Below are 18,178 nucleotides of genomic sequence, written 5' to 3'. Positions count from 1 at the left end.
CAGAAGTCACTTCCACAATATAAAAATTCCAACTTAGCTTTTAACATGACTATTGCAAATATTTCAATACTTGTTTATGTTAATGAATGGGGGAGCTGATCCTGCTAAAGTGCTGCTAAGCACTCACAACACATAATGCAGGTAGAAAAATTCCATATGCAGAAAAAGTCCAAATGTAGAAACAAAAAAGCAGATTTAACAGGTATCACACATAAAATAGAAATATATTTCACCTTAAAAAATAACTACATGGCACCTGTGGAACAAAAAGAACAAATCCACTGAACCCTTATTCTTTTTTAGATATTTCCATGCACACCCAAGCAGCATTTTAACAAAAAACTAAAAAATGAAACTGCAATGCTTTTCAGCCTATAAATCGAGGCATGATCTACATATGTAGCAAAAAGCATATGTACACCACTTCAAGCTGCAGGTAGGGGGTGGGTGATAATTTTTACTGCTCCTTATGTATAAAACTTCCTAGATGTAAAAACAAAAACACAAGGCAGAAAGGTCAAACACAGGCCACTCCCTTTTCTAGGTTTCTACTAGTGAGAAGTTGTTGCACAAAAAAAGCACTCAAAAATGCCATCACCAAACCAGCAGTCTGAAGTAAACTACATTCTTTTACCTCCTTCTCATTATATTACCAGGCCTAAATCTACAGCATGGTCTCCAAACTTTAAAAGTACAGCTTGGATTTCAAAAAGCAAAAGGAACAAAGTTCCTGCAAACAAGGACACACAGTGCTCAAATAGGCAGGCTCTATGGCAGACCTCAAGCTTCTGTTTGTTTAATCAGAAAAAAAACATATTTGGATTAGTTTCACTTTTCTCTCCCAACACTCAAAGTGGGAGGCGTTCTTGAGCAGAAGACACTTTGGCTCCAAACCCATAAAAGCCACGTTAAAACTATGTCCCAACAAGTGCCCACCTGAAGCCTATTTAACAACTGTTTTGTCTTTGCACAAACATTATCAGACAACGGAAAAGTGGATTACTTACAGCCTTCTGCTGATCTTTGAAGTCGGTCCAAAGCTTCTCCAGCTCAGGAGGAACTGGATTACTTGACAACTCCAAAGCTTTAATTATATCACCAGCGTACCGTGCTTGATCTTCAGTAATGAAGGTATAGGCATAACCCTGTTAATAAAATATTATGTATAAACTTTGGGGGCAGTTATATTTTAGGACACAAGAATCCACCAAGCTAATGTGAAGAACTTAATTCACTGTTTGGGGGCAACCAAATATATAACAAATAGGGTGACAGGTTAAGAAGAGCAATCACAAGACACCAGTCTGTTTTAATCTTGTGGTGACTTCCTGACCCACAGGTGAATCAATGGGAATCTAGTCACTGACTTCCGTGGTACCACAGTTCTTTTTCTAAGGTTTCCACAAGACCTGATAGCATTCCAGGATTGACTTTTAGCTTTTTTTTAAAAGCAAGAGACAGGGGGCAGCATCCAACAAGTCAAATACACTGATGCAAGAAACTTTTGTGTGTGCAACAGCCCACTCATCAGGTCAAGACAGTTGGGGGGACTCTGGAGAAGATTTGGGGGGGGGGGGAGGAAAGGGAACAGAAGATCTGTTGCACCAGCAGATTCCCACTGGCATAGCACTGGAAGCAACCCAGAATTTACATTTTTAAGTCTTAATTTTATCTTTCTACATTTCAGTTATAAAAAGGTCTTCTTTAAAAAATAACCTCATTTAAAAAGAAACTGGAACAATGCAAACATATGCTGTACATAGACATTATCCATACTTCAGTGCAACATGAATTAGCATGCTAATTTGTTCCAGGACTGCAGGGATCTTACTGTACCTGCGTATGAATATGGTTGCCTTGAAGCAGACATAATTCTACAGTACAAAACTGGTGTGGGATGCATGGCCAAAAGAATCTGAATTATGCCTTGAGGTTACACAATGGCTTTATATGGTTATAAACCAATATAAGATTATTATCATTATCATCTTCTGATCTGAGTGATCAGTTAGAACGCATGCTTGTTCAGAAAACATGAATGTCAAAATGAACTTCCTGCTGATTTAAATCATGACTTAGATCAGATTTAATGTAGGTAAAGGGACCCCTGACCATTAGGTCCAGTCGTGCCCGACTCTGGGGTTGCGGCGCTCATCTCGCTTTACTGGCCGAGGGAGCCAGCATACAGCTTCCGGGTCATGTGGCCAGCATGACTAAGCCGCTTCTGGTGAACCAGAGCAGCACACAGAAATGCCGTTTACCTTCCCGCCGGAGCGCTACCTATTTATCTACTTGCACTTTGACGTGCTTTCGAACTGCTAGGTTGGCAGGAGCAGGGACCGAGCAATGGGAGCTCACCCCGTCGTGGGGATTCAAACCGCCGACCTTCTGATTGGCAAGTCCTAGGCTCTGTGGTTTAACCCACAGCGCCACCCGCATTCCTAGATTTAAAATACCTTTATTTAAAAATGATCCACCTGCAGTGTTCTGCAAATTCTCCACCTCCAGCAGACAAAATCATCTTTATCAGAGTACTGTTTTTAGCAGTTTATTTATAAAAAATATTGCATACATACTTTGTTGCCTGCTCGTCCAGTTCTGCCTGCTCTGTGCACATAATCCTCATAATGATTGGGGCAGCTGTAGTTGACTACAAGCATAAGATGTTTTACATCAAGACCTCGGGCTGCCACGGATGTGGCCACAAGAAGCTTGCACACTCCACTCTTAAAATCATTGATTATGCTATCTCTGTCATACTGGTCAATACCTGTGGAGAACACACAAAACAGATGTTGAGAAATGACATTATTCAGGTTTCATTACTCTAGTTATATAGATGTAATGACTGAAAAATGCCCATTACCTCCATGAAGAGACAGGCAGGGATAAGAGGCTCTCATTAAGTCTTTCAGCAATCCATCAGCATGTTCTTGTTTATCTACAAATATAATGACAGCTCCTTGTTCCTGATAATGTCCCAATAATTCAAGTAACTTCAAAAACTTGTTCTCCTCCTCTATGACAATCTGAAAGAACAACATAGTTTAAGGAGACAGCATCTCACGGATAATTGCTTAAATTGGCTTCCAGTCATATTGGAAGTAAAAATCAAGTAAGTCAATATACAGTTCTCTTCCATTTCAATTCTATGATTCTTGCTTTAATTTTGTGCAAATTGCTAAATTTTGCAAGAAAAACTACAGCTGCATCTAAGCAAGTGGGTCAAGGCTCTGCTCTTCTTCTCTTGCTTTTGGGAGTTGGGGAGTCACCCTCCTATGAAAGAAGTACAAGAAAGAGCTGTGCTGCTAGGAAGCTCCCATTATATATAAGCTTCCTGGCACAACAGCTCATAGACTGTGGATACAAATAGTAACGCTGGTCAAAGGAAAAATAAATAATATCCTTGGTATAAGGAAAAATAAATTTCACTACTGTAAGGTATTTTTATCAGTCTAGCCAAGCCATGTAATACAAGGATAAACATAATCACTATCCCCTACTTTGTAAAGTGAATGTATTTTAGAGGTCTATTTTTTTCAAAATAATCCAGAGCTGAAGCCATCTTGGATGTATAGTTTTGTATGTACAACTGAGTTTTGAGCAGTTTGTTGCAAACGCAGCAGATATATTCCTGAAACTTACCACTTTTTGTTCCACATCAGAGCAGACGACACTTCTACCACCAACTTGGACTTCTATTGGCTTGCTTAATATTCGACGAGCTAAAGCCTCCATGGCTCTAGGGAAGGTAGCAGAGAACATAACAGTCTGGCGATCAGGTCTCACATTGTCTACAATGCGCATAACCTAGAGCAAGTTCACAGGGAAGGTTAACACCACAATTCTCCAAATCAAATTACTTGCATCTTAGCTCATGCAATACAATGCAAAACCTTACATAGACAGTTCTGGGAAACATTTTAGTAACCAAATTTTTTTGCAAAAGCCTATGGAACATAGCAGGCATAGGCAAACTCAGCCCTCCAGATGTTTTTGGCCTACAACTCCCATGATCCCTAGCTAACAGGATCAGTGGTCAGGGATGATGGGAATTGTAGTCCCAAAATATCTGGAGGGCCGAGATTGCCTATGCCTGGTTTACCCCAACACTTTACATTGGTTGTACAAATACTCAAATATCAATATGTTCTCAGTGCTTTTTCATTTACTGAAAGAAAATTGTAATTGGAAAGCAAGTGAACATTGGGGACATTGTTTACTGTTGGGCATGGGACAATCTCCTATAAGGATTATTTTTGCAGGTCTACTTCTGTACAAATTCTGCAACAAAAAGTGCAGAACAACCCTCCTACATTCTACAGGAAAGAAACTTCAGTGCCTACATTAGTGGTGGCTAATCTTTCTGATAAGTTTGCCACAAGCATAAGCCTTCTAGAGTTTCTTAAATACATCCCTTTTGTTGTTGCCTGATGCTATTTTGTATATAGTCTACTGAACTGGGGAGCAGGCAGCACTATAGGGCTAGGTATGTGCCAGCCAAGTCTGTGAACTTTCCAGGCACCCATTTCAGATTAATCACGTATGTTCTAAACAATGGATGGAAGAACTATTTTTGTCTTGGGAGCTGCAATCACTTTTAGGCATCTTTCAGAGGCCACGTGGGCAAGGGCAGAGGCAAGAATGGGCAGAACCAATATTAATTTTGCTTTGTACAGCAAGCTAGTTTCTACACCTGTTTACACATCCCTCTCTATCTTCCATCCAGCCAAGCAAGTAGCATTATTAGTGTTCAAGGACAAATTGACACTAGGCAAAACACTCAAGGATGGTGCAAAGCAGGGCCAGGACCAGATAGAAAGACCTGGAGGGTTGCAATATGGCCCAAGGTCTGAACTAAAAAGACACACATAACTTCTTCCAACTCTACAATACAATTATTCTAAGTCTAGTAGTTTCCCATTCTCACCTGAGGCTCAAAGCCCATATCAAACATTCTATCAGCTTCATCAAGGACAACATATGTCACTCTCCGAAGATTTGTCACTCGACCTATGAAAAGGCGAGAGAAAAATAAAGAGAAACAAGAATAAATCTAAAGGCCGTTTTTCTTCAACAGCAAATGTAAATTAAATGGTACATATTCTGACTATTGGCTAAACAAACATTAAATGTTATATTTATTTTAGAAAAGCAATTTGCTAAATGCCTTATCTCTTGCTCCATTGACATTTTGGCAATTGTGTACTGATGCACAAGGCCCATTATTTTGTCAAACTCCTCTCTTGCATACCAGTACAGGGCCAGAAGAACCTGTAAAATTCAGAAAACAGCCCTCACCAAAACACATCATAAAACTAAGACTGAGGTGAAGCAACGAGCCACATCAGCCACTATCTGTGAGCGCCACCTAGAAAAAAACATATTAGAGATTACAGCGCATGTGTGGAAGGCAAAGTTCAAGAGCTACATGAAGAAGCCTCACAAAAGCCTCTACATAGATTATTATTTGAAATATTTATGATGGGTGAAAGTAACCACAAAGAAGACAAGAGTTTTGTCACTGTTTTCGTCAGAAGCAGCACCTCTCACACTGATTTGAAGATAAGGAGAATCATCTAGACAGCAGCTAACAACAAGAATTGTATAAGCCACATTTCCCATACCTTCAGACACACCTTAACACTTATAATTCAGTCTTTAAAAAGCTACCCCAATTGTAGTGGCAAATGGGCCTATGCATAGTATGTCTTTTGTCTTATTTTATGTCTTTAAAAATAAATCACAACAGATTCTTTCAGAAGTGCCAATACAAAAGGCACTTGAAGCTAAACTTAAATGTTGCACACAGTAGCAATTTTACATTATATCATTGAACTGAAGAACCCCCATATGTAAGTAGAACACACTTCCCTACACATATTGCATATGCAATTTGTGGGTTCCTCCCCCCACCACTCTAGGGGTCATGAATCAGTGTGAAGCACAGCACGGGGTGTGGGTGTGGATGAAAAAATAAGGGGTGGGGTCAGAAGAACACACACACACCCTGCATTTGTGGTAGTGCTTTCCACTTGGGATTTTAGGATCTAATATCATGTGATTCGGAATTACACAAGAGCAGATTGAGTTTTAACAACAAAACCCTTGAACACTTTAAACTAGGGAAGAATTGAAATGTCTAAAACCCACAGGTATTGCTGCTTCTATATGCTGTAAAGGAAATGGGTAAGGCAGGAAAAACCCTACCCAACCTCCTCTGAACATGGGAAGAGCAGAAACCTGACATGAAGTTTGGGGTACATTAAAATCTAAGAAAGCCTGGAACAGTCTCCACAGCTTAGGGGTTATGCACTCCACCACAAGCTCCCTTCCAGGTGATTCTTTAATTCTGCAGATCCCTAGGTTACTTCCACCCCAATCATCAATTATGATCTGAATTTCTCGACTACTTATTTGGATACTGGACCGAGTTACACACAAGGGGAGGAACACACAATTTAGCTATTTTGAAGCAAGGATATTGCTTTAAAGAAAAGGAAGAGGAAAAGCTGTTTGAATGTGGCTTTTAAGGTAGCTAATTTAAAGCGGATAAAAGGTAAATCTCCTTCTTCGGGACTAAATACATATGTCATTATCCCATTTTAATTGGCAGAATTTTCATTATTTATTCAGCTCCTAAAAGTGTACATTGCTTGGGAACTGCAATGATGTACCTACCTTTGATGGCTTAAGTCTTGGAAGCCCAGTTCTATAATTCTTGAAGGAACTTTTCCCACAGAAGTCAAATGTCAACAGTTTAGTAGAGGTTTTGAAGTACAATATTTAAGCAAATCAAACATTATTTGACAGGCATGCAATACGGAAATAAAAAGCATTTTAAAGCTGCAATATCTCTGTTTAGTATATTGATTTGTACTAAGAAGGAAAACTTATGATATATGAGAGAAATTTCATGTTTTTGTTGAAAAAGAATTGTGGATTTACTTCAATTTAGAAATGTGCAGCTATATTTCCTCCAACTAAAGTTAATTACTATGTTGCATTAATGTCAACAAGCATCAGACAGGCAGCATAACTTCAAATTAAGAAACAGTAATCCTAAGTAAGCCAATTTTGAAGTTGAGATATAAATCTAAAATGCATGTACTTGTTCTAAGAAATTCTTAAGAGTTACTGTCCTTCACTTATAAGACCCACATCTAAAAGTTATTGGAAAGAACCATTTTTATGACTATATTCACGATATCTGATATCACAGCTTCAAGAAATACATAACTTCCAGAATTCCATTTATGAATAAAATGTTCCATTTATTTATCATTAAAGAAAATCATTAAATGAAAGTCTCTTCTTACCATTGTTAGCTGCTAACATGTCAATCATGCGGCCAGGTGTGCAAACGATTATTTCAGCACCCCTTTTCAGTTCAGCAATCTGGTTATAAAATAAGTTGAGGAAAATTAAAATATGTAACACTTATGGTATTATCAGCAACCCTTAAGCAATTTATTCTGCTCATCAGTGATTTAGTACCAATTCCCTCAGCTGTAAACATTAAAGGTTGGGGGTACTATTCCCCTGCAACATCTGATTGGCTCATTTTTTGTCAGTTAAAACAAATCAAAACATAGTAAGATGCTTGCAAACACCTTACTTACTCTGGTGCCCCACAAAGATTAATCTGCAGTTGGCTAGCTCAGGGCGGCCTTTTGTTTGTAGAAGGCAAAGTCTGCATCCAACCTATTGTAATTTAAATTGCCTTGGGTGGTATCCAGCTTTTACTGTAGACCCAGTGAAATTAATGGAGCTAACTTAGCCATGTTGATTAATTTCAATGGGTCTATTCCAAATAAAACTTAGTTGAATACTGCACTCTTGTTTTGTGGCAGAGTTTAGACTCACTACATTCCATTTCTTGTGAATTACTAAGTATGGAATGTCTCAAATATGCAACTAGGAAACTCCCAATTACTATCTGAATTGTGAAAGCAACTCTGCAGTCAAAACAACAGCTGTGGGTTCAACAACAAAACTGAAAGTTCATAAAATTTTACCAGAATAGGAACATAATTCATTTTCATAGATCTGTAGAGTTGACAGAGACCACAAAAGTAATCTAGTCCAACCCCCTGCAAGCAATGCAAGAATCTTTTGCCCAATCTTTTGCTTGAACCCATGACCAGAGATTAAGAGTCTCATGTTCTATCTACTGAGCTACTAAGATGGTGATTTTGCTGAATCCTTCAGCAAAAAGCCCCCTTTGCTAATGTATGCATCAAAGAAGAAATAGAAACCCCGCCCCCCGATGGGTGTCCTGTCCCTCTTGGGGTGGGTGTAGTGTGGAATAGCCATGGAAGGCTGCTGCAAGAGCAGAGCCCAGCTCATGCCTCTCTGGATCCAAAATAGTAGCCTTCGCATTCTCTCTAAATTAAACAACTGTTACAGAGAAGCTACTTGAAACCTAAAAAAGAAAAAGGATTCCAAACATATTCTGCACTGATAGCAACACAAATCAAGATACTATGAATAGAGAGACAAGATTTGTATGTACCTGTTCACTTATTCCTGTTCCTCCATATACACATACAACTCTAACCCCAAGTGTCTTTGAGAACTTCTTACACTCCTTTGTAATCTGTAAAGCCAGCTCTCGAGTAGGAGTCATAATAACAGCTGAAAAGAACAAAGCAATGTAATTACAAAAATCCTGACTCTTTACTCATCTCATCTCACCATTTTCAGCACCTTACTTCCAACACATGCTTAGAAGGTAGCAAGATTTCCTTCTACAAAAGAAATCCAATTTCTAGAATGACACAATTTTCTTTTGTGAGAGAAATCTAATATGTCATAGTAATAGGTATCTTATAGATGTATAGGATTTTATGTACAATGTAAAAGTGTGTAAAGAAACAATGTAAATATGAATTTCATCCAATTTCTTCCCATTAAGCCACGAACTTGCTTTTTTTAGATAACAAATTGGCAAAGCTCTAGCTTGGTGGCTTACAGGCACATTCAGACAACCATCCTTTGCATTTTGTTTCAGTTTTGTTCCTCATTTTGCTGCACATTTCCTGCTGTGCTCCATTCTCCTTTGAACTGCAACCTGGTGCTTTTCCTTAGAAAATCCTGAAGTTGCTTAGTAGCACCCAGTACCTCAATATATATGAGGCAGTGTTTGGGAAGAAAGATTGGGGGGGGGGGAGGAAACTTGAGGATGGCTCCATAAACTAATCCACACATATTCTGCTAGAAGAAATTAACATTTAAGATACACCTGCAACACAGAAGCAAAGCATATCCTGTATTGTCTTCCCCTCCGCCTGGCAAGGAGAACAGTTACCCAATTTAATAGTGAAATTATAACTATATAACACAAGCAGGCATTTCCTTTCATAGTTCACTTCCAGTTCATGGCTGATCCATTAAATTAATTATTAACCTGCACACAAACAGCATGGCATTAAAAAGAATGTCGCTATCATGTACCTATTGGACCCTCTCCTTCTTCCAGTGGTCTCTGATCCATGATGTGCCTGAACATGGGCAACAGAAAAGCAATAGTCTTTCCACTTCCTGTTTTGGCAATGCCAATTAAATCACGTCCACCCATAATTGCAGGTATAGCCTGGGCTTGGATAGGGGTGGGCTTCTCATAGCCATGCCTTAAAGGAAATCAGAGATTGTATGTTAAGAACCTGAACATTCTATTATGCACTTTTAAAAATAAATAAATTACAGAGTCAAAATTATTAATTGAAATTAAAATATATCACAACATATATATGATTAGTGAACAAGTGACACTAAATAATTAAGTTACCTGTAGCTACCCTGAAATCTTGAATTTGCATGGCTTTGTTAGATAATTTCTTTTATACAGACCCACATGGTAACTGTGTGCTGCAAACAAATAACTACCAAACTTTTAGAAGACATCTGAAGGCAGCCCTGTTTAGGGAAGCTTTTAATGTTTAATAGGTTATTGTATTTTAGTGTTTTGTTGGAAGCCGGCCGGAGTGGCTGGGCAAATCCAGCCAGATGGGCGGGGTATAAATAATAATAATAATAATATATTATTATTATTATTATTAGCAAAGACACAAGGAGAATTCATATACACTTCAAGACATGCATGCTTCATTTTGCTGTTGTTCACTTACTTTTTCATGGAATTCAGGATTTTCATAGAAATACCACACTGTACCCAGGTTTTAATTGGCTTAGGACATCCTTTACCCTTGACTATAATTCCTTCCATTTCCAGCCTATATGCATTCACCTCTGAAACACAATCCAGATTAGCATACTGATTAACTTATCCACATAAATCAATGCCCTCTTGTAAGATATTCTCTGTACATGTGATGTTATTGACCTCTGCAGCAATGTTTTTGATAAAGCATATTGAGATTTCCAATAAGCTTTCTATGTTGTAAGCATGACTACTTTCTATGTTGTAAGCATGACTACAAAAGACAGTGTTATGCATTAATATAGGCATTAATATATGTTGATGACTCTCTTTTCCTAACATAGTAAGCCCACAACCTATGCGTAATTAACTTGTGTACATTCAGCTTTAAGCACTTGGAGAAAAATAAAAAGGGGGGGAAGGGTGTGGGTGTTCAGGAGAAAAGAATTTGGCAATCCCACCAACATTGTACCCAATGCGTTTAGACTATATACAAAATTGGCTTTAGTGCAATCCCCAGAATGTAGCCCCCACATAAGCTTGAAGGCTTACTATATGCCAGGTGTCTCCCAACGTATTTTTATCCATGGTCATCTGAAATGCAGCAGCTCTGAAACTAGAGTTACTACTACTTTGATGGTTGTTATTACCTTCCTGAGTCATCTTAGCTAGCTCTGGGACTTCAACATAGAAGTTTTTCCGGTAGGGCTCATATTCAATCTTCCCATGATCCACTGGTTCCAGCAATTTCCTATGTTTGGTCTGGTACCCTGTCAGTGCTGTCTGGAGATCTACTTCCTCCTCTTCAGAAGAATACTGTTGAGTTATAAAATCACAAAAGCCAAACATTCAGGCAAAGTAATATTCAGGCAAAATCTGCTTTCTGCAGAGCATGTTTACCTTACCTTGCTAACTGAAAGTTATACTAAGAGCAGTCTAGGGCTGGGCAATAACTGGTTTCCAATATAGCAATATATCACCAGCCAAACATCGTGGTATATCACAATATCTGAAATAAGGAAGGAAATATGCAGAAGCGAACAGGACAATGTCCTAGCAACTGCTACTACTTACAGGTCTAAAACTGATAAATGATGATATTATCAATCACCTCATGGCCACTTTCAGCAGCAGGAAAGCCAAAATTCATCCAAATTTTTGGTTTGGGACTTGGCAAATGGTGATACTCAGGACAATCCAAAGTATGGTGATGAGTCATAGTGAAAAGAAATAATCTGGGACTGCCAGCAGGCCTGCTAGGCAGCAGAGGTGGCAGCAGCCTGGCAGTGGCAGAATCAACAACGGGGGGAAGGGGTAGTAGCAGCGGCAGCCTGGCAGCAGTGGCACAATAATCATCAGCTTGAGAAGCCTTGTCATGGCAGTGAGCGGCAGCAGCGGCGGCGGCAGCCTGCGAGGCCTTGTTGTGGTGGCATCAGTAGTGGTGGCCTTCAAGGCATTGCCACAGTGGCAAAAGCGGCAATGGCCTGCAAGCCTTTCTTATGGCGGTGGTGGCAGCAGCAGCGGCCTGTGAGGCCTTGTAGTGGTGGCAGGAGACGCTAGCAGAAGCAGAGGTGGCCTGCAAGGCCTTGCTGAGGCAGGCTGCCACAGCTTCTACCACCACCTCCCACTCCCAGGAGGATTTGCAGGCCGTTGCCACTTCTTTCCACTATGGCGAGGCCTCGTAAGCCCCACTACTATTGCTGCCCTCTTCTGTGGCCACCATAAGGCCTCGCAAGATGCTTATCCTAATCCTTCTCACTTCTAATTATTATCAGTGACTCTGCAGTTCTGAAAGTATAAATCTCAAAAGGAAGGTATTAAGACTTAAGTATAAGCAAATGCCATTATATTTCACAATGCCTATGGCAACTCTTCATTGTTCCTGTGGGAAATATACAATTTTGCATATAGATTGGTGAACACCACAAAACTGGGTTACATACATGGTTAAAACTGTTTTCTAAAATCTATAAACTTGATAGGGGATTTCATATGACAAAATAAACAATTTGGCATGTTGTAATTACCTCCATTGCATCTTGGTCATTCACCATAAGTTCTCCTTTCTTCTTTTCTGTTTCTGGAGATGCTTTTTTGGTTTTCACCACTGTTACTACTTTAGTAACTGTTGGCCCAGATTTCTTTAAAAAGAAAAGGTCATAAACATTAGAAATTTTACAATCCATCCTACTAGCAAACCCTATATGGTACTAGTTTTGATCTCATATATTTCAGATTTAATGTACAAAAAACTATTTTAAGACCGGAACATTATTTTTTTTTAAATTTACCTTTTCACTTCCACCTCCACCTCCACCTTTTACACTTCTCATGTTGAACTTCTTAACCTCTTCTTTCACTTCTTCCATATATGCATCTAATGGATCAAGTTCTTCATCTTCAATCTCATTACCTTCCTTTTCCCCTTCTGCAGTTTCTTCATCATCATCTAATGCAAAAAGAGATTTTAGGATTATTTAATACCATTCTGGGATACAAGCAGTTTGTACAATTACAATTCATGCTTTCATAAACAAATGAATCAAATTGTTTCTTCTTGCCAAACAACTTGGAAAACTCTTAACACTTGCATGCATCCATTTATCATCATCATTATTATATTTGTATACTGTATTCATCCAAAGATCACAGGGCGGTTCACAACATAAAAATAGAAAATGAGAACACAAATACATAAATATAATAAAAACAAATCCCCTCCCACAAACATGTTTAAGAGGCCATAGAATATTTAATCAGGCAACGGCCTATCTATAGAGAAACATTTACACCTGGTACCTAAAGATATGCAATGAAGGCACCAGGCAAGCTGCCCTTGGGACAGCATTCCACAAACAGGGAGCCATCACAAAAAAGGCCCATTCTTATGTTGCCACCCTCTGGACCTCCCATGGAGGGGGCACACAAAGGACCTCAGATGATGATCACAGGGTCTGGGTCAGTTCATATAGGCTCAGAAGCTTAGCATGGGCCCAACCCAATGGCCTGGTTTGCACGTCACTGTAAACCAATGAATGATTCATCATGACAATGCAAAAATGCTGGTTCCCAACAAGGAGCTTGCACCTATTTTGCTCCTCCCCAGCATGGGATGGCAGTTAAGCCAAGATTTGGCTTACTGTGTCATCTGAATCTGGGATTGTGGCTAACGTCTCTCCTACCTAACCAGGACCCTTAACCATGATCCTGGGTTCAGACAACACACTGAACCTAACCTTGGCTTAGCTGTTACACAGCAGCAAACTAATAAGTCTGGAAGGAGCAAAGTGGGTGCTATTTCCTCCTCGGGAGTTTGCATATTTGCATACTATCAGCCATGGTTTGGGCTTAGCGTGACATGCAAATGCAGCCCATATCTTCAACTCTCCCATAACCACTTTGAAAGTACATATGACATAGTACAGCACATGATCTTCCACATCTGCACATGTTCAACAGCAACAAAAAGGCTTCCCTCCCCACAGTTAGTTACATAAGAAGTTAATACCATCATCATCTTCTAAGCTCCATTTTTTCCCCTGCTTCATTTCTTCAATTTCTTTCTTTAGTTCTCCTATATTTTCCATAGCTTTTTTGCGCTGTTCTTCTCTCCATTTCTCTACTCTTTCTTTTCGCTTCCTCATTTCCTCTTCTAGTTTGTTCTGATCAAAATTCTGAGGGAGAAAAAGCAACTATATGCAGTTACTGATCTCAGACATGAACTCTGTTTTTCCAAAAGGAGATGCAAGACATTGGCAGTCACATCCAACATAAAATCTTGGGAAACTCATGTGTAACAATACAAGTTCACTCTCTTGGAGAATTAAGTACTGTCATTCTGTGCCTTGGACAGCTACTGTGTTTCATTCACTAATGAAGCAAAACATAAGCAGCAGAACATAGGAAAAAGCAAGCAGGTTCCAGCTGCACAGCTGTAATTACAAGAGACTGTTGTTACAGCGGCAGTAAGTAAATGCCCACAGTCACAACACAAATGTAGCTTATGTTCTACTTGTTAGAAGTCCTCTATTGAGCCACTACATTCTGTCCAGAAGGATGATTTAGAACAGATGTTTGTGCTACATGCAGAGAAACAAGACTTTATACAGCATTAGAAACACTATGAAGTCGATAAACTACAGTATTGTGCCCATTATTGAACAATGAAACTTTTCAATAGTTACTATACATACATTTACATCTTGACCCTTTTCTTCTTCTTTGTCCTCTTTCTCTTTTTTCTTTTCTTTGTTAACTTCCACACCTTCTACCTTTTCTTTAGATCGTGATCTGAAAGACAGTATCAAGAGTTGCATATGACTGATGGTGAATGTCGGCTTCCCTTAAGAGGCTTTAGGTATAGTGAAGAAAACAATAATAGTATTGCACATAAGTAATAACAAACTATGGAAAATTATTATTTAACACTGGAATCCCGAACATGGCACCCACAGACACAGACTTTGCACCTGTCAAGGCCCCTGCCTCTCTCAATTTTTGCTGGGTATGAGCTACCTGCTTCTTTCCTGTGCATTTTGTTCGTTTGGGCGTATGTGCAGGTGCTGTGCCTTTTTTGAGAGGGGGGGTTGTGAGCACTGCCGGTTTTTCTTACATGAAATGGGATATTTTGTGCTGAAAGTAATAGTTTTAGTTTCCTAAATGTGCTCTGAAACGCAAAAGGTTTGGGAATAATGTTATTGCACTCGCAGAATGATTTCCATTCACGCAACAGAAATTCCCATCCCTCTCTTTTCCCAAAGAGCAGATTAGGAGATTTGCACTGTAGAATCCAAAGAGCAGATTTGGAGGGGCACACAGGGGGAAGAAAGGGAGAAGTTCCATTGAACAAGTAGAATTTGTTCAATAAGCATGCTGAATTTGATGGATACAAACCCGTTTATTAAAAAATATGACTTCCACGTTCAACAGGACTCACACCCAAGTAAATGTGCAAAACATTACAGCCATAAAATATAATCTAAAGCACCTTCCCCAACCTTGAGTCCCCCAAAATTGATGGACTACAACCCCATCATCCCTAACTACTGTCATGCTGGTTGGAAAGGATTTATTACTTATTTGGTGCATTTATTACCTGCCCTACACCGAAGGTCACAGAACAGGCTACACAGCAAAAAGACAGTACAATATAAAATAATGACAACTAAACTCAGTTCAACATAACCAGTATACAATCACAAACAAGCAAACACTCCCAAAAGCTGGAGTAAAAAGCTGTACTTTAGCATGCCTTCAAAATATATGTAGAGTTCCCATCGGACACACATTTAAAAATAGGTATTTCCAAAATGTAGGAGCTTCCACTGAAAAGGCCCTACTGCATACCACTGCCCCACACACTAGTGCTTTTTAACTTGTTCATAAGCAATCTAGAGTACAGGTATAAAGTGATGCATTTCACATATATGCTCCTGGGGTCTGAACTAGCAGTGACTGACCAGGAATGAGACCTTGGGATTATAGTGGATAGTTCAATTAAGGTGTTGATCCAGTGTGTGGAAGCTGTGAGGATCATTAGGAAAGAAGCTGGAAATAAAACTACTGATATCATAACAGCATTACACAAAGTGAAGACATTAGGAACACTGTGTACAGTTCTAGTGACCGCACATCAAAAAGAATACTTTAGAGTTGGATAAGGTTCAGAAAATGGCAACCAAAATGAGCAAGAGGATGGAAAAACTCCCCTATAAGGAAATGTTTCAGTATTTGGATTATTTTTTTTAATTCAGAGAAATGGAAAGTAAGAGGCGGCATGACAGAAGTTTATAAAAGTATGCATATCAAGAAGAAAGTGGATAGACAAGCTTTTCTTTCTGTCTCATAACACCCAATGAAGCTGAATTTTGGACTATTCAAGACACAATAAAGTATCTTCTTTACACAGTTCAACTATGGAATTTGCTTTCACAGGAATGTGTAATGGCCACCAACTTGGATGATTCTGAAAGAAGCTTAGACAAATTCATGGAAGTAAAAAATAAAAACAACCATTGGCTACTAACCATGATGGCTACGCTTTGCCTTCACAATTACAGGCAGTATGCTTTGGAATATCAGTTACTAGAAACCGTAGGAGGGAAGAGTGCTCTTGCACATGCCCTACATGCTTGTGGGCTTCCCATAGGCATATGGCTGCTACGGTGAGAGCAGGACACTGAACAAGATGGCCTGATCCACCAGGCCCTTCTTATGCCCATGTGACTCAAGGGGCTTCAAAAGGAAAAGAAAACTGTCTGCATCGTTCTGTATTTGCCTCTTTAGATCCTGGCCTTAATCTCATCATGCACATAATTTCAGACATTTACAATTTATAGGCATATACCAAGTGTTAGGCTCCATTTTGATCTTTTCTTTCTTTCTTTTTCTCTCTTTTTGAAAGCAAACGCTTATTGAAAATTTAATTTCCAGAATACCTACGCGTAACTAATAGTCCCAGTGTTTATTTTACACCTCCTTGAAGGAAACAGCTTGTGCAAATCAACTAAAAATGAATGCTTGTTTCACTAAGTGATTTAGCACTTGCTTTGGAAGTGTTAGTGTCCTCCAAGGAGTCACTGCTGGCTAAAATGAATGTTTTAAAACACACACCTTCCCTCAGAATCTGACAGACTTGGCTTCAATATGAAAGCCATTTATCATGTTTATTATGGATTTTTATTATTCCCACCTCTTCTCCCACAAAAAGGACAAATCCAATTCAAACATGTGCTAACCCTTGGCTATAAATGTAGAAATCATTTTGGTTGGTAAAATCTTATAAAGTTCTCTTTAGAGCCCACTGAAAGGTTTTAACAAAAACCATATGCTTATCTTAAACAACAGTTTATGTCACTGAACTTTCAAGACATTATCTTTGTGACTTTAGAATAAGGTTGATAAAGCTAGATGGATATATTTCTGAAATGGCTTACATATTTTTATTGTATACCTTGACCGCATGCTTGCTTAAAACTTTTCATTTAGCACACCTGTTTTTAATTTTGAGAAAGCAGATCTGTAGAACAAAGAGGACTCCTTCAGGTTTTCTAAACGTAGTGATAGCAGCACAGAGGCCACAAAGGAACAAGTTTGATTTTCTGAGAGGCCAGAGAATCACCAATGCCATTTTCTTGCAGCTCAGCATAACGAAGCAGCAGATAAACACAGTGCCCAGCAAGGAGAGCACCAAGATCAATCACTAGGTGGAGCATGCACACAACTCTCTCTATATAGAGCAGCTCCTCAACAAACAAGTAACAAAATGAAATATTTTCTTACATAGTATTATTTACAGAAAAATAAAAGGCTTCCTATCATAACTGTACAGGTAACAACACCAGAGTACATAGATTAGAGTGCATGCAACACCAAGCCCCTGTCAGGAAGAATGAAGGGAGGTTTTTGGATACAGGTTAAGAACCTCAACAAGAAGAAATGGCTCCCTCATTATGAAGCCAGATACAAGAACTACTCTGCATTACATGTCCCTCACAATACTCAACATTTCCTGTTTTGTGTCTTTGCTGACTCTCTGCAATGAGAGAGAGAGAGAGAGAGAGAGAGAGAGAGAGAGAGAGAGAGAGGGAGAGGGAGGGAGAGAGAGAGAGAGAGAGAGAGAGAGAGAGAGAGAGAGAGAGAATACAGAACTGAAGTGTCTTAGGTAAATAAAAGTTCTAAAAGGAGAAAGTCCACCAAAGTGGAACAGCAGGTCAAACCTAAGAAGGCAAATGCAAAACGTCCATCCTGGATCTCAGCAAAATTTTAAGGTTGTTATTATCCTGGTAGTTTCTGCTGCAATCATGCCAAGTTCAGATGAGGCAAACGTATGTTAAAAAATGTGGGGCTCTTCCTTTTTGGCACTGTGGTGGTGGTGAAGCAGATTTCAAAGCAGTCAAATTAAATATTGCAATAAAACTTGATAAAGGAAAGGACTCTATAATGTAGTATTTCTCAACAATTAATCTTCTAATGTCAGACTCTGAATTTTCAGAACCTCGGCATTTCATCTCTAGC

General features: G+C 39.1%; 1 protein-coding gene across 4 annotated transcripts in view; it reads right to left on the bottom strand.

Moving 5' to 3' along the window:
* DDX46 (DEAD-box helicase 46) overlaps nt 1–18,178 on the bottom strand; it is a 34,932-nt gene that overhangs the window by 11,958 nt on the left and 4,796 nt on the right. For all 4 annotated transcript variants that reach the window (XM_028718067.2, XM_028718066.2, XM_028718068.2 and 1 more), the window contains exons 5-18: nt 14,356–14,452; nt 13,671–13,836; nt 12,454–12,611; nt 12,190–12,303; nt 10,813–10,978; nt 10,131–10,251; nt 9,457–9,632; nt 8,516–8,637; nt 7,320–7,398; nt 4,931–5,013; nt 3,646–3,810; nt 2,867–3,029; nt 2,577–2,770; nt 1,008–1,145 (exon numbers count right to left, since the gene is read on the bottom strand). In XM_028718067.2, the coding sequence (XP_028573900.1) occupies nt 1,008–1,145; nt 2,577–2,770; nt 2,867–3,029; nt 3,646–3,810; nt 4,931–5,013; nt 7,320–7,398; nt 8,516–8,637; nt 9,457–9,632; nt 10,131–10,251; nt 10,813–10,978; nt 12,190–12,303; nt 12,454–12,611; nt 13,671–13,836; nt 14,356–14,452 (1,942 nt within the window). The remainder of the gene's footprint in view (nt 1–1,007; nt 1,146–2,576; nt 2,771–2,866; nt 3,030–3,645; nt 3,811–4,930; nt 5,014–7,319; nt 7,399–8,515; nt 8,638–9,456; nt 9,633–10,130; nt 10,252–10,812; nt 10,979–12,189; nt 12,304–12,453; nt 12,612–13,670; nt 13,837–14,355; nt 14,453–18,178) is intronic.

The sequence above is a fragment of the Podarcis muralis genome, chromosome 2 (assembly GCF_964188315.1).
Source record: "Podarcis muralis chromosome 2, rPodMur119.hap1.1, whole genome shotgun sequence".
NCBI classification, from domain to species: domain Eukaryota; kingdom Metazoa; phylum Chordata; class Lepidosauria; order Squamata; family Lacertidae; genus Podarcis; species Podarcis muralis.
Note: the sequence above shows the minus strand (reverse complement) of the source record. Positions and strands in the feature narration are given on the sequence as shown.